Below are 17,336 nucleotides of genomic sequence, written 5' to 3' on the forward strand. Positions count from 1 at the left end.
AACTTTCTTCTTTCTTGGTTCACATTTTATGGAATGGAATTGGATTTAAAGATTTAAGATGATTGTCTAAAGAATTTTTGTCTTTAATCAGTAATGCAATGATAGGTCTATCTAGATTTACATGTTTTTGTTTGAGAGACCTAATTTTAACCCTTTTTATTTGTGGGATTAGTTCAGGTGGGTTCTTGGTTGGGGCTACAGAGTAGTGACCTTATGGTTTCCAACATTTAGGAAAAGTAAAGGGCTCCTGATTCATATAATTTTCTCTGTTTAGCTAATGTCTCCCCCCACTCCCTAGCGGGCTATCTCCGCAAAGTGGAGATTCCACAAAGTGATCTTAAATTACGGTTATGCACCTGTTTTGTGGGATAGAGGTGGTTTTCCTGTTAATAAGTCATGTGAGGTAAATCGATTCAAAGATTAGTAATAGTGCTTTACATTTGAGGAATATTATAATTTCACTTTGAGATTGGTGATAAAAGTAAAGGTGGTAGTTCTGCACTCATAAATCATATCTGACAACAGAACACTTCATGATATATGATGTACTATTTCTTTTGTGTAATACCAGAAATGTACTTTATTATATTATAAATATATTGCCAGAATTGAGAATTTGCATTTTGGCTGGAAGGTGAGGTTGTTTGTTCAACAGTAGTTTGAGTAGTGGCTGGAGTGGTAGTTTGGGGTGTGGGTGCAGTTGTAGTTTGGGAAGTTTCAGGTGCAGGAGTGGTTGGGGAAGGATTAGGTGTGGTATTTGGGGCAGCTGTGGTGTCCGGCAAAGCTGGGGAAGGTTGTGGTGCTGGTGTAGTTAGGGAAGATGTAGATGGTGCAGCTGTAGGCTCTGGCAGAGGTGGGGGAGATGTCAGTGGGGCAGCTGTGGTGTCCGGCAAAGCTGGGGAAGGTTGTGGTGCTTGTGTAGTTAGGGAAGATGTAGATGGGGCAGCTGTAGGCTCTGGCAGAGGTGGGGAAGATGTCAGTGGGGCAGCTGTGGTGTCTGGCAAAGCTGGGGAAGGTTGTGGTGTTGGGGTAACTGCAGGAGAGCCCGTGTTATTTTCTTTTACAAATGTGGTGGTAGTCTGAATAAGAGAAGTCACACCTGGAGATTCAGTAATTTTGTTGGAAGTAGATGTGGGACTCAAAGATGGGATTTGAGTGGTAGCCCCTGAGGTGTTGTTATTGACCACGGTGTTATTTTTAACTGGACACCTAGATGGCTGGCGATGTTTTGGCCTTGGCTTTCTCTTGATTGGATATGAAGGCCTTGGGTATTTGTATGGACCAAAAATTAAATGCTTTTGAATTAACATATTCCAGTTAGGTTGAAATTTTTGATACAGTGGTAATCGGCGGTCTAATATATGTTGTAGGACATAATTCTTTCTGTGCTGTGTTTTCCATGGCCTTTTTCGACCTTCACTGAGCTGTGGGAAGAAAGAAAACGCAAGAACTGAAAACATCCATTGATTTATCAACTAGGGGATTATTGCTGAATGTTGGATGGGCAGTATTTATGGAGTTTTGGGAATGGAAACCAGATTGCAGTGGGTTTAGTGAGTATTGTTCTAATTTCACCAAATCTCAAGAACAACTTGCTATTAGTTTATTTTGTCAAGCATTTATTTCTGAGCTAGCTACAATGGATATATTCCTGTGGGTTCAAGCTTGGAGGATTAGCTAGATCTGCCCTTTGTGCTTATAGTTCCTCTCTTCTTCCTCTGTTAGAAAATGATTAGGTTACTGCCTGAGGACCGAGCAAAAGGCCACCCTGTTTGCTGCGCTCTGTTCATGAAACTTCTGTTAAAGACGTTCAACTGAGATCAAGGAGTCTTTTCTGAATTACACCTTTCACATCTGCCATCATCAAAAAACAAAACAACAAAATCCCAAACAACCAACTTAACAAATACCCCACTTCACCTTTTATATCCTCCACATCGAAGAAAACTTAGTTTTTAGCTTTTTTAAATTGGAAAAAGAACTTTAGCCATTAATATTTATTTAAAGTAGGTTTCACACCCTATGTGGGGCTCGAACTCATGATAGCAAGTTCAAGAGTCACAAGCTCTACAGACTGAGCCAGCCAGGTGCCCTGGCCGTTACCTTTAATTGTAAATTATAATTACAGAAACTCGGGTCAATGAATCCTATGATATTGTAGGAAAATTTTGCATGTTTATGCATTTTGTCTGCAGAGAACCTATAGCTTTCATGATTTCTCAAAGATGTTCACATCTGAAAAGAATACTGATTTAGTCCAGTTCCACAACCAATACTTGATCTTTTTTTCCAGTACACCTGAATGGCTTTCCAGCCTATGCTTGACAACTTTTTCTAATTCTCTACCATGTCTCACCAGGTTGCCTGGTAGAGAGTTGTTCTTGATACTAAATGGATTTTTTTGCGGGGGGGGATTTCCATTCTTAACAGAACAGAGAATTTTTTTTTTCAGGTATTCATTCTTGGTCCTAATTTCGCACTTGGCAGCACATAGAAGATCCTGGAGACCTTCAAAATTCGAAAATATTTTACCATGTCATCTGGGTTTTATATTCTTCAAGATTAACATTCTTAGTTCCTGACATTATTTGAGTTAGAGTTCCACTACTGTTTCAGTATCTTATCTCTAAACATACTGCAATTTGTCTATATCATTTTTTTCCTGCATTTCATCTCATACTAAAATTATCAGTTATATTAATTTAGAGAAAAGAAATATTAACATAAGGATAAGGGAGCACATGCCAGAATTCCAAGCAAGGATAGGTTACTTTTTACCTCCTGATAATTTACACATAAACCCTTTTGAGACCACCCAATAGATAAATCATTCCAGTCTCACACTATAAAGCTTGGCATAGGCAAAGGTGACAACTTTTGAGAGACCAGCAGTGTTGTTCAGCTAAGATAACTTCTTCAGAGACTAATATATACAACCTTAAAATAACTTTGGAAAGCATGAGTTGTTTGAAAAAATTTATTCAGGACGTTTTAGTTCATAACTTAGAATGTTCTTAAATGAAAATATTGGCTTGTGACCCACATAACTGGTATTTTTGCATAGCTCTCTTATAAATGGGCATAGAATTCCAGAGTCTGCAACTCTGAATCTGGGATGCTCATGGAACGTCTCAGAAGATGTTCTTATAGGGTAATATTTTTCTAATATGAAATAAACAGGTCATATTGTTCTGGCAAATTTTTCAAGATTCAGTATGTGATCCAGATAATTAGAAAATTGCTTTGATTGAAGCAGGATTGGGGGCCTTGAATTCCACCAGCTCCTTCTCTACTTTTTCTTGTGGTGTTTGAGGATGGTGAGAAGAACTCCCAGATCTTAAAGGAGGATGTTTGAAACACACTGCAGCAGACCATCAGGAGAGGTTTGGGTCTGTCCGGCATCTGCCATTAACACTGAGTAACTTTGGGCAAATCACTTAATTTCACTGGATCTCAGTGTACTCATTTATGAAGTGATGCAAATTAAATTGCAGATCTGAAGTCTAATTCTATGACTTCTATACTTTGAAATATTTAATACTGTTCATTCCCTTAATCAGATGATTAAATTCATGAGGGTGAGGATTTTGTCTTGTTAATCTCTGTATGCCCAATATCTAGAACTATGCCTGGCTCATAATAGGCACCCCTTAGATATTTACTGAATGAAAAATGCATAGAATTGATAATAAGCCAGATTTCTCATCAAATAAAATCTTAACATTTATAAGTGTTTATTATGTGAAAAAGTTTCAGCTATTTTAATTTAGATGACCAAAAAATATCTGTGATGTTTTACTAACTTTGTTAGCATAGAACATGTATCAAATGAGCAGTTTGACTAGTTTACTTAAAATATATTGACTAATTATCATTAAGATCGGCAGTTATGGATGGCTCTGACAGGACTTTTTGACTAGAATTGGGATTAGGGAAGTTTGAGAGGGGGACAGGTTGAAAATGCCTCTAAGGGTTTGAGCTTAGATTTAAGGATGGAAGTGCTTATAAATATAAAGCCAGGAAGAGCATATTTAATATATCCTCATTTGCCTGTTCACATCTGTCATTATCTTTGTAAAAAAGTCCTTTTACTTTTTGTGCACTTAACTTTGTGTCAGGCCTTATTTTAAATGGTTTCCAAATATAAGTTTTCTTAATTCCTTAGCAACACCAGAAGGTGAGTTCTATTATTATTCTCATTATACAGATGAAGAAACTGAATCCCAAAGAGATTAAGTAAATTTTAGGAAATGTGCTTTATAAGAAAAATAGAAGGCCATGTCCTTCTATTTTTGATAAGGGAGAGGGGCAGAGGGAGAGGGAGAAGCAAACTCCCCTGCTGAGTAGGGAGCCCATTGCAGGGATCACGACCTGAGCTGAAGGCAGATGCTTAACCAGCTGAGCCACCCACGTGTCCCAGACCCTAAATATCTTTTAAAGGTAGGGCCCATTTTACAATCTCTTGGTTTTGGAAACTGTACTTTCCTGTCCCCTTTGTGCTTCCTTCATTTTCCCTATCCATATCCAAAGCACCTACATGTTTTCTCTAGGTAATCTTATAAGGTCCCATGGCTTCAAATACCTTTAAAACATAAACTTTACTCTTACACTTCTTTTTGAACTCCAGAAATTTAACTTTCAAATTTAACTTTGAAATTTCAAATTTAACATGTCTAAAACTCTTATGTTCATTTCTTTCTTTCACTACACACCTAAGCAGCATAAGTTATGGCAGACTTAATCACCAAACTGTATCTTAAATCCACCCTCATATTTTGTTTTAATTGCTGACATTTAGTGCAAGATACCATCATCTTTTATCTGGACCACTGCCTTAGCTTCTTGCCTGTTTTCTCTACCTTAGCTTTTGTCCCCTGAAATCTGTTTTCTCCCCAGGACCCAAAGTCAGGTCCTTCCCCTGTGGACACACTAGTCATCCTGAGGTTTCCCAGTATACTGAAAATGGAATCCGTGTTCTACACCAATGAGGCCCTATATGATCCATTTTTTCTGCATCTCCATCTTACTTCATCACACCTATGATAAAGTTAGTGATGTGGAAATATTGATTAAAATGAATGAAATGAATCATTTCCTAGTGCTTTAATTAGCTGTTTTTTTGTTTCACAGAAAACAAAAGATGTTAAGCTTCTTGGAAATAGGAATTGCGTGTACTTTTCAAGTCTCAATTAGGTATACACACTAAATGTTATCGATATATAAGAATAACAGTTACTTGGGTGGATACTTACTGAGAAGCAAGCACTCAGTGCACAGATGCACGCCAGCAGTGTCAGAGTCTTCATCTTTTTCTGCTAATTCTTGGGAAAAGCAGAAAAGTTGCTCACTATTAGTTATGATATTGTGAGAGATGGGATGTGTTTTGACAAATGACTTAGTTTTGTTAGAAAGTACAATTTAAAAGACAGCAGTGGTTTCTGAAAATTGTGTATATATTTTCATTCCATAGTGGTGAGGCAAAATTACTTCAAGCTAAAACACATTCTTTAAGAGAGAAAGTAATGGAGGAAAGTCAAGAATTATTATTCTTATAACTAGTTTATAGGATGGGCATTTTCCACTGATACTAAAGTTTGCCTAGGAAGGGCAGGATCTTAGGAAGTTTAACAATAAGAGAATGAAATAGTTTCCTTTTTATTTCTATTCTAATCCTAGAAACTTCCCTGTTTGATGGACCATGATACAAATTTTCTGATATTTATTGAGCAGTAAATGTTCATGATTTTGTAAATGTTCTATGATGTTCTTTTAAGCAAGGAAAGTGTTCCTTGTTTCTGTTTTATAAGGCTGTTACTTAGGACTAAGAACCATATCAAATGGACTCTTTCCCAAACTTCTTTCTACTGAAGATTTTGCTACCTGATGCCCTTTTTCTAAATCCCTAAAGGATGGAATTATGTTTTATTCATTTTTATATCATTGTAGTCAGTAGAGTGCAGATTTAATCAATTAAAAAATACTTCCAAAAATAATTGTACTTTGGTTTTAGGTTGTAGGAGGGGAGAGTAAGGAAAGGACATGGCCTTCTATTTTTATTTTGATCATGTATACAATATGTACATATCAACTTGATTTCAGAAAACAAAGGTAAAATTATTATGTAGAACAAGTACTGTTAGGGCAAGTAAATTCCCACGTCAATGTGGTGTGCTGTCAGATCAGATAGATCAAGAGATCAATAGAGCCCTGCTGTTTATCACACTGGTGTTAGAGTCAGTCATACTTGGTTTAAATCACCGCTTTGCCACTTACTGTATGACTTTGAGTGAATTGCAAACCTGCATTTTAAGGTTGTACTGAAGATTGACTGGAATGATGTATATTACAGATTGTACTGGGCACAATGTCTGGTCTATGATAAAGGCTTAGTGGTGGTAATTATTATAGTACGAGTATACCAAGAAGAAAACCATCTGGCCCAACTGGAGAAAGGAGTTGTTATTATTATATTATTAGATTCCTAATATCCTGTCAGAGTTTCTTCTCAAGATTAAAAAATATTCTCCACTGGGTGGCTCAGTTGTTAAGCGTCTGCCTTCGGCTCGGGTCGTGATCCCAGGGTCCTGGGATCGAGCCCCACATCGGGCTCCCTGCTCCGCGGGAAGCCTGCTTCTCCCTCCCCCACTCCTCCTGTTTGTGTTCCCACTCTCCCTGTGTCTCTCTCTGTCAAATAAATAAAATTAAAAAAAAATCTCCACTGATTATATTTTCTTCTAATAGCATATGAGTTGAGTCTGTTATCACATAGTGTAGCAGTTCACAAGAAGAGAGGAGAATAACTATTATAACAACTACTACTATTATTACTCAATATATGTGTATAACTTGAAAGCTGCTTAGTTAACATTAGATATATTAGTCCCCAATATATCTAAAATATTCATATACCTGGCTTGGTGTGATTCTTCTTAGGATGTTCGATCCAATTGATGGCTTTCAGCTGATCCTTTTAGGATGGTAACTGGAAGCAAAGGAGGAGAAAGCACAAGAGAATTTTCAGGTTTTATAGCTCTTCAGTAGAGTTTTTTGGAAATAGGAAATGTATTAGATTCATGTTAAGGTCACTTCTGTCAAAGAATTTGATTTCAAAGACAAAGAGAGGATAGTTGTAATTTGCCGGGGTTGAAAGCAGTCCTTTGTGCATCAGTTTCTTCCTGATCAATATGGTAACAATAAGCTTCTCAGTGAATAATTTACTTGATTGATGAGAAGTATGATAGTGAATGATGACACGTAAGAAGACTTGGACAGCCATGGCTCAGGTCTTCCAAGTAGGAACAGATCTTCCACACTTTCCTGTTGGCTTCTCAAAGTAAGCAGAGTGATTGCCCTCTGACAGTTTCATATGATGGAGCACCATTTTTCCTCTGTCAAGAAGTATGATTCAGCTAAGGTCAGAGGATTAAAAAAAATAACATGATGCTAAATCCTGGTAAAGAACATTTGTTTCAGAGCTGAAAGATAAACACTGACTTCTTTCATGTGAGCAGTTTTTGAAATTTTGACTTTTTATTTTGAGAAAACTTCAAATATACAGGAAAGTGAGGACAGTTGCAAAATGAACAACCATACACTTGTTCCCTAGATTTCTGTCTTTTTAACCTTTTGCTATAGATGCTTAATTGATTGTTTTGCTGTAATATTTTCAGGTAAATTACAGAAATCATGAGAGCTGATCTCTAAATATTTCATAATAATATTTCTTTAAATCGTTAACTCCAAAAAAACCTTTGTCTTGTAACAAAACAACTGTAACATCTAACAACATTGGTGATTCACACATAACATAAAACTCAGGCCACATGCAAATTTCCTGAATTTTGCCAAAATAATTTTTAGTTGTTTTGTTCTAACCAGGACTCAGATAAAGAACATGCATTACATTTACTTGTTTTATCTCTGGTTTCTTTTATTCTAAAACATTCTCCTCTCTTTTCTCCCATGATATGATCTTTTGAATGATTAGACCAGTTGTCTTATAAGTACTTATTTTTAAAAAGAAGTTTAGAAACCATTTTTATAGATTTCAGAATTAGATACTTTTACTGTATAAAATCATCAAATTGGAATACAATTTTGAAGCTGTGATTGCACTTCTAGCTAGTCAGTTTGTTCTTTTTCACATCTGATCCCAGGGTAAGGGCAGGTTCAGAAGTAAATTGGGTTTGATTCGTTGCTTCTCCAGTTAATAAAAATATAGTATTTGGCAAGTTATCTAATTTCTCTAAACCTCATTTTCCTATCTACAAAATAGGAATGGCATCTACCTTATAAAATTGCTATGAGAAAAACATTAGATAATTTAAAGGGTCTCATATGGTGCTTTAAAATTTTAAACCTTCAGCCATTGAATTGCCATCAGAGGGTAGTAGTTTTTGACATGGCATTGAGTTAGCGCACATAGGTTATAATATCAATTTCTTTCCCCCTTTTTGCTAGTAACCAGTGATATATATTTACATTATGCTTGTTGTAGTCAAAATTGACTGTAGAATAGAATTTTTATTGATATGAAACAGGTTTTTCTGAGTCTATGGCTTCATTAGAACAATTCTCAAACTACCTTAAGTTCTTAATTGATGATTTGTAATGACCTGAAAAATTGATAGGATTTCTAGAAATGTTTATTTCCTGTCTTGATCCACACCTGAAGATTTAGTTTTCTTTAAATATTGGAAAAGCGGGGCGCCTGGGTGGCTCAGTCGGTTGAACGACTGCCTTCGGCTCAGGTCATGATCCTGGAGTCCTGGGATCGAGTCCCACATCAGGCTCCCAGCTCAGTGGGGAGTCTGCTTCTCCCTCTGACCCTCTTCCCTCTCGTGCTTTCTATCTCTCCTTCTCTCTCTCTCAAATAAATAAATAAAATCTTTAAAAAAATAAAAAAATATTGGAAAAGCATAAGAATCCAGTGCTGTTTAGCTTTTATTTTTTAATAAATAATGAGTATCATTTATTCTTTGAATGTTCTTGCAGTATGGGATCCACTTGGCATTTTAGGAATTCATAATCATACCATAGCAATTATACATGTCAATGATATAATTCTTGGAAATAATGTATGGAAATTACCAACATCTAGACTATAAATCAGCATTATGACATATTTTAAATTAGCACTGAGTTTTGTGACATGGGGTACAACTGATAACCTCACAGCATACTGGCCATTGAGTTCTGCTCTTCTGGAGTACAAAACTGTAGCTGATTTTCTGCTCCTCACTCACTACACTCCGCCTCTACACTAAAATATTTCATGGTTGGAAAAAAAAAAGGATTCTCACCTGATTCAATCAGGATCAGATGTTAGTTAATAGAAAAGTCCATTAAAGTAGACTTCATAGTAGAAGGCTTTTACCAACCTTCTTTCTACACTGACACCAACCCCAGGGATTTTTCAGATTCTTTTACGCTTTCTAATATTTGGTAGACATAATTAGAATATGGAGAACATCAGTTATTTCAATCAGTGGATTAAGACAATTTTTATTGTATCAATGTTATCTTGGGATTTGTTTTTGTAGTTCGAAATGTATCTTCTGTTTTTACTAAAGTTGAGAGTTGACTTCCGTTTAGAGTTTTGAGGAAGTCTTTGCGGGATGGAAGAGACAATAGAATCCACTTGCAGGTTTACAGAAATAATCTGAGATAAAAAGCAAGTGAATTTATTAATAACACCATGGAAGATTGGCCTGGAAAAGTGGTAGGGAGTAGTGTCTCAGCTTGGTCTAGTCTTGGCAGGGACTCTATAATCTATCATCTATCTATCTATGCAAGAAAAAAAGAAAGCATTATTTGCATCTTCTTTAGTTTTTGATTTCTTACTATGATCTGTTTTATCTGTATTATCAATCCTAATATCTTAAATGTGTCCTTTTTCTTTTCTTTTTTTTAAAGATTTTATTTATTTATTTGAGAGAGAGAATGAAATAGAGCATGAGATGGGGGAGGGTCCGAGGGAGAAGCAGACTCACTGCTGAGCAGGGAGCCTGATGCGGGACTCGATCCCAGGACTCCAGGATCATGACCTGACCCGAAGGCAATCGCTTAACCAACTGAGCTACCCAGGCGCCCCATGTCTGTTTTCTTTTCAAAGTAATTCCATATACTTCATAACTATCAATGTTCTAGAACAGTTATTGGAATTATTAGAAGTATAGTATTCTGGAAATTTGTCAGGCACTCATTTTACTTAATGTAACAAAGCCAGTGGACCAACAATGGTTAATGGTGACATTGAAATCTTCTTAATACTGCTTTCTCTCTGTCTGTTATGGGAAGGTTAGATAAATAGTTTGTACTTTCCAGTTAATACCTCATTTGGTATTTTCCATTTCTCCCACTTAAGTTAACTTGTCAGTCTTTCTTTGTCATGGCCATACCTTTTGTATCAGCTATGTACTTCTGGATTCATGTTCTAAAACTAACCCTGCAGATATTTTTGCAATACTTTATTGATTTCAAGATTTCAGTTTGATTCTTTCTTTCTTGTTTGGATTCAGCAAAATCTAAGCTAAATCATTCCACTAAGACTCTTCCTCATTGAGAGAAATTACAATTATTTTTGTAATTGCTGTGCCTGCTTCTGAGGTTTTAAGTCTGCTTTAAAGATGGCATTTTGTATTGGGATAGGAGACAGAGACACAGGGTAAGAAGGTCTTGGACTTAAAGGGCAGGAAAGGAAACATGTCATTCTGTAGTGGAGAGCAGGTCAGTGAACAGTAGTTTTACAGCAAAAATGGAGGTGATTCTTGGCATCTGTCCATGATTAGGCCTCCCCATAAAATAATTTCTCAGATTGAATTGTGAAGTGGATTAACAGCATTTGTATTTATTACTATATCATTTTAATGCAGATACGTAATAAAACAGTAGTTGAGGAGGACAGACTTTTCTGATATATTCTTGAATCATCCTTTGTTTAAGCAACTGCTGAGAAAAAGATTGTGTTTAAATTCTACCTGATCAAAAAGACAGGTAAACATTATGAAGGAGAGACTCTCCAAACTGCTTTCCAGTGAAAACAAAGCAAAATGGAGACATCTAATTAAAGTGATAGTCTCTGGGCAAGTTGCATAGAAATACTGGAAATCCATAATTTTTCTTTTATTTTTTGCTAATAATAAGAAAGAAAGCAAAAGAAGAGCTTTAAATGTGCAGGAATCTTTTTTCTGATTAGCCTGAGCACAATCAAAAAGGAAAAGGAAAAATATTGCAAAGGCAAATTTGCAGTGATTTTGGTTTTCCTGTAGTCATAATAAGATGGATCCTAAGATGTCCCAGGAAGGAATTGTGCTCTAAGTAAAGAGAACAAATAATAAGCAAAGGTCTAAATGAATCTATGAAAAAATTATAGAATGAAATGTGTATTACAATTTAGGTTTAGTGAAAATGGTAACCACTTTGCTACCAGAGCAGGGTTTAGTAAACCATAGCATTCAAACCTTATTTGGCCTGTGGTTTGGTTTTGTACCAGCAAATGAAGACAGGTGTTTGCATTTTTAAAGGATTGTAAAAACAAACAGCAGAAAATACCCACAAAACCTAAAACATTTACTATCCGGCTCTACAGAAGAAGTTTGCTTATGTCTGCTTTAACTAGAGGAACTTTAAACCATGTAATGTTTGTGTTTGCCTAGTTTTAAAAGTCCTTTGAAGAAAAAAAAACCAGGAATATTTTCTGGAAAAGTTGGTGTATTTCTGCAGAGCCATGTACTATTGGGCTATATGTTCAATTGTCTGGGCTCTGCTATCTGATTTACTAGCTGCGTGACTTTATGTAAGTTATTCAACTCTTCTGAGATTTAGTTTCTTCATTAGTAATATATGTATGTGATTATGGGATTACCTCTGGGGTTTTCGTGAATATTAAGTGGGATAGTGCATATTACATGCTTAGCAGTATTTGACTAAAAAGAAATGCCCAATAAAAGTTAGCTGTTATTTACTGTGAAAGCGTTAGATGCAAGCATTCCAGAATCATCATTTTTTAAAATTAATTCAATTATTTATTTGACAGAGAGAGAGAGAGAGAGAGAGAGACCACAAGCAGGGGGAGTGGCAGAGGAAAAGGGAGAAACAGGCTCCCTGTTGAGCAGGGAACCTGATGTGGGACTGGATCCCAGGACCCTGAGATCATGACCTGAGTCCAAGGCAGCCGCTTAACCAACTGAGCCACCCAGGCACCCGAATTCCAGAATTATTGCAACAAGGAAACAGACTTAACAGTGTTATACAGGTAGAATTTTCATGACATCCTAGTTTCTGCCCAATGAGGAAATTTATACTCAGTTTGGAGCCCATGCAAGAATTTCTCTTCCCACTTAAACTTGTGAAATTAACTCAGAACATTGTCATAGGTAGGAAGAAAATACTTGTAGCTGGCTAGAGACCTTGGCACAAAGCTCACAGTAGAGATATGTATGCAGAACCACAGTACCAAAAAGCCCTACAAAACAAACAAAAGCTGTTTTCAGGTTGAATAAAACAAAATTACAGATATTTTACAGAGCGTGCCAAGAAACTAACCCATTTCATTTATACCTGATAAAGTGAACTTTGAACCACTGTACAAGTAGAAACTGAAGAAAAGCCACATCTCACCCTGAATTGCCTTGAGACAAGAATAATGAGGTTACAAAAAGAAACTCCTTTTTGTGCTTGTTAGATGCAAAACATGACAGCCTAAATAATATCAGGGGTGTTAGGATAAGAGAATTATCTATAAGGGCTTGTGTCATTGGAGAATATAACTAGCCTAGTGTTTTAAAGGCAGAACTTTCTAAATGATAGCAACTTAAATATCTTTCATGGACTTTACCAGTATAGCGAGCCCAGTTTCAGAGAACATGATTGGGAGATTACATATGTCCATGTATCTTTGGGCATGTCCAGGCATGGTTCACTTAGATGGCTTGATGGGGTGGTGGTCATGAGGAGCAGGAATTTGGATTTAATACATTCACTGAGATGGGCTTTTTGGGAATGGAGCCAGCTGTGGTTTCTTGGAAGTAGCTCAGTATAGCAGGTAGAAAATGGCATTCAAAGTCAACAGACAATAAATGTAAAATAGGTAAGCAGTTGGCACCAAGGGTTACAGTCCAGGGGGGAATTTCCTGACAGACAGTTGAGGGACAGCAATACAAAATCTAGAAAGGAATAGGTAATATTTGGAAATGGAAGCCAACAGGAAGGCATCAGCAGAGCACTAAATCTTAACTGGTATCCAGTCTAAAGGGCTAGATTTGGGAGTCAGGAGTTTCAAGGGCAAGTACCTTTACAAAAGATGAATTGACTGTGTATGTGTGGATTTTTGATGGATTACCTCTTCTAGTCCATTGAACTTTATGTCTATCTTGACAGCAATACCATATCATGTTGATTACGTTAGGTTTATATTGTCTTACATTAGGAAGTGTAAGAACTCCAACTTTTTCTTCCTTTACAAATTTGTTTTGACTATTCTAATTCCTTGACTTTCCATATACGCTTTAGAATCAGCTTGTCAATTTCTACAAAAAATATATTGAGATTTTGATTGGGATTGCATTTGATGTGTAAGACTAGTTTGGAGAGAATTGAATCTTAACTACTAAGTCTTACAATTCCTAAGCATAGTATCTGTGCCCACTTGGATCTTATTTATTGTTTGTTTGTTTAAGTTTTATTTAAATTTCAGCTAGTGAACATACAGTATTAGTTTTGGGTATACAATATAGTGATTCGACACTTCCACATAACACCCAGTGCTCATTGTTAACAAATGTACTCTTTAATTTCCATTACCTGTTTCACTCATCCCCCCCACCCACTTCCATTCTGGTAATCATCAGTTTGTTCTCCATAGTTAAGTCTGTTTCTTGGTTTGCCCCTCTCTTTCTTATTTTCCCTTTGCCCATTTGTTTTCTTAAATTCCACATGAGTTAAATCATATGGTATTTGTCTTTCTCTGACTGACTTACTCCACTTAGCATAATATGCTCTAGTTCCATCCACGTTGTTGCAAATGGCAAGATTTCATTCTTTTTATGGCTGAGTAATATTCCATTTGTGTGTATCTGTGTGTGTGTGTATATACCACTTCTTTATCCATTCATCAGTTGATGGACACTTGAGCTGTTTCTGTAATTGACTATTGTAGATAATGCTTCTATAAGTACCAGGGTATACATAGCCTTTGAATTAGTAGTTTTTCCACAGTGGCTGCACCAGTTTGTGTTCCCACCAACAGTGAAGGAGGGTTTCCCTTTCTCCACATCCTTGCTAACACCTGTTGTTTCATGTGTTGTTGATTTTAGCCATTCTGACAGGTATGAGGCGATATTTCACTGTAGTTTTGATTCACATTTCCCTGATGATGAGTGATGTTGGGCATCTTTTTATGTGTCTGTTAACCATCTGTCTTCTTTGGAAAAATGTCTATTCATATCTTCTGCCCATTTTTTAACTGGGTTATTTGTTTTTTGAGTGTTCAGTTGTATAAGTTCTTTATATATTTTGGATGCTAACCTTTTATCAGATAATGTCATTTGCAAATATCTTGTCCCTTTCTGAAGGTTGCCTTTTAGTGTTGTTTCCTTTGCTGTGCAGAGGTGTGTTATTTTGATGAAGTCCCCATAGTTTATTTCTGCTTTTGTTTCCCTGGCCTCAGGAGACGTGTCTAGGAAGAAGTTGCTGCGGCCTATATCAGAGAAGTTACTGCCTGTGTTCTCTTCAAGGATTTTTATGTTTTCAGGTCTCACATTTAGGTCTTTCATTTATTTTGAATTTACTTTTGTGTATGGTGTAAGAAAGTGGTCCAGTTTCATTCTTTTGCATGTTGCTGTCTAGTGTTTCCCAGCACCATGTGTTGAAGAGACTGTCTTTTATCCCACTGAATACCCTTTCCTACTTTGTTGAAGATTAGTTGACCATATAGTTGTGAATCCATTTCTGTGTTTTCTATTCTGTTCCCTTGATCTATATGTCTGTTTTTGTTCTAGTACTATGCTGTCTTGATGACTGTAGCCCTGTATTATAACTTGAAGTCCAGAATTGTGATGTCTCCAGCTTTGTTTTTATTTTTCAAGATTGTTTTGGCTATTTGGGGTCTTTTATATTTCTATACAATTTTTAGGATTATTTGTTTTAGTTCTGTTAAAAATGCTGGTAGTATTTTGATAAGGATTGCATTAAATATGTAGATTGCTCTGGGTAATATAGACATTTTAACAATATTTGTTCTTCCAGTCCATCAGCATGGAATGTCTTTCCATATCTTTGTGTTCTCTTGAATTTCTTTCGTAAGTGTTTTATAGTTTTCAGAGTTTCTTTTACCTCTTTGTTTAGGTTTAGTCCTAGGTATCTTATGGTTTTTGGTGCAGTTGTAGAATGGATCAATATCTTGATTTCTCTTTCTGCTGCTTCATTATTGGTGTGTAGAAATGCATCAGGTTTTCTTTTTTTTTCCAAGTGAAACCAGACAATTTATTTGTGCTAAGTGAATGGAAATAATGTATTTAGAGTTAGAGTTCTGTACATTATAACCTTGAGACTTTACTGATTTTGTGTATCAGTTCTAGCAAGTTTTTGGTGGGGTCTTTCAGGTGTTCTATATAGAGTATCATGTCATCTGCAAATAGTGAAAGTTTTACTTCTTCCTTGCTGATTTAGATGCCTTTATTTCTTTTTGTTGTCCGTTGCTGCGGCTAGGACTTCCAGTACTATGTTAAATAACAGTGGTGAGAGTGGACATCCCTGTCTTGTTTCTGACCTTAGAGGAAAAGCTCTCAGTTTTTCCCATTGAGGATGATATTAGCTGTGGGTTTTTCATATATGACCTTTATTATGTTGATGCGTACCCTCTCTATCCCTGCTTTGTTGAGGGTTTTTATCAAGAATGGAGATTGTACTTTGTCAAATGCTTTTTCTGCATCTATTGAGAGGATCATATGGTTCTTATCCTTTCTTTTATTAATGTGGTGTATCATGTTCATTGATTTGAGAATATTGAACCACCCTTGCAACCCAGAAATAAATCCCACTGGATCATGGTGAATGATTCTTTTAATGTACTAATATTTTGTTGAGAATTTTTACATCCATGTTCATCAGAGATATTGGCCTGTAGTTCTCTTTTTTAGTGGAGTCTTTGGTTTTGGAATCAGTGTAATGCTTGGTTCATATAATGAGTTTGGAAGGTTTCCTTCCATTTCTATTTTTTTTGTAATAGTTTGAGAAGAATAATCATTAACTCTTCTTTAAAGGTTTGGTAGAATTCCCTTGTGAAGCCATCTGGCCCTGTACTTTTGTTTGTTGGAAGATTTTTGATTACTGATTCAATTTCTTTGCTGGCTGTAGGTCTTTTCAAGTTTTCTGTTTCTTCCTATTTTAGTTTTGGTAGTTTATATGTTTCTACCAATTTATCCACTTATTCTAGATTGCCCAGTTTGTTGGCATATATAACTTTTTCATAGTATTCTCTTATAATTGTATTTCTGTGGTGTTGGTTGTTATTTCTCCCCTCTCATTTGTGGTTTTATTTATTTGGGTCCTTTCTCTTTTCTTTTTAATAAATCTGACTAGTGGTTTATTATTTTATTAATTTTTTTCAAAGAACCAGCTCCTGGTTTCATTGATCTGTTTTTTTTTATATCATTTATTTCTGCTCTAATCTTTATTATTTTCCTTCTGCTTACTTTAGGCTTTATTTGTTCTTTTTCTGGCTCCTTTAGGCATAAGATTAGATTGCTTATTTGAGGTTTTCTTGCTTCTTGGGGTAGGCCTATATTGCTGTATACTTCCCTTTTATGCTCCCTTTTGTTGCATCCCTAATGTTTTGGACTGTTGTGTTTTCATTTTCATTTGTTTCCATGTATTTTTAAGTTTCTTCTTTAATTTCCTGGTTGACCCATTCATTCTTTTGTAGGATGTTCTTTAATCTCCATGAATTTGTGGTCTTTCCAGGGGGTGCCTCGGTGGCTCAGTTGTTAAGCGTCTGACTTTGGCTCAGGTCATGATCTCAGGGTCCTGGCTTCAAGGCCCGCATCTGGCTCCCTGCTCAGTGGAAAGCCTGCTTCTCCCTCTCCCACTCCCCCTGCTTGTGTCCCCTCTCTTGCTGTGTCTCTCTCTGTCAAATAAATAAATAAAATCTTTTAAAAAATTTTGTGGTCTTTCCAGTTTTTTTTTTTTTTTTATACGGTGGTATTCAAGTTTCATAGTGTTGTGGTCAGAAAATATGCATGGTATGATCTCAGTCTTTTTGTACTTGTTGAGGCCTGATTTTTGACCTAGTATGTGATCTATTCTGGAGAATGTCCATGTACACTTGAAAAGAATGT

At 36.2% G+C, this 17,336-nt stretch overlaps 1 protein-coding gene across 1 annotated transcript; it reads right to left on the reverse strand.

Annotated features, from left to right (window-relative positions):
• Positions 1 to 548: 548 nt before the first annotated feature.
• MUC7 (mucin 7, secreted) lies at positions 549 to 5,306 on the reverse strand. The gene is made up of 3 exons (XM_088020786.1): positions 5,253 to 5,306; positions 980 to 1,424; positions 549 to 826 (listed from the first exon to the last, which is right to left on the reverse strand). The coding sequence occupies exons 1-3, from the start codon at positions 5,304 to 5,306 to the stop codon at positions 549 to 551; spliced, it is 777 nt and encodes a 258-aa protein (XP_087876912.1).
• Between the last annotated feature and the right edge of the window lie 12,030 nt (positions 5,307 to 17,336).

Source organism: Eumetopias jubatus, unplaced genomic scaffold, assembly GCF_037043125.1.
Source record: "Eumetopias jubatus isolate StellerSeaLion01/CBP00866 unplaced genomic scaffold, mEumJub1_p1.0 scaffold_2, whole genome shotgun sequence".
NCBI lineage: Eukaryota > Metazoa > Chordata > Mammalia > Carnivora > Otariidae > Eumetopias > Eumetopias jubatus.

Coding starts and splice junctions, on each gene's coding strand:
- MUC7 (XM_088020786.1), bottom strand. CDS start 5,306: ATGAAGACTCTGACACTGCTGGCGTGCATCTGTGCACTGAGTGCTTGC. Junction 1,425..5,252: donor CACTGAGTGCTTGCTTCTCA/GTAAGTATCCAC, acceptor TTCTTCCCACAG/CTCAGTGAAGGTCGAAAAAG. Junction 827..979: donor AGACACCACAGCTGCCCCAC/TGACATCTTCCC, acceptor CAGCTGCACCAT/CTACATCTTCCCTAACTACA.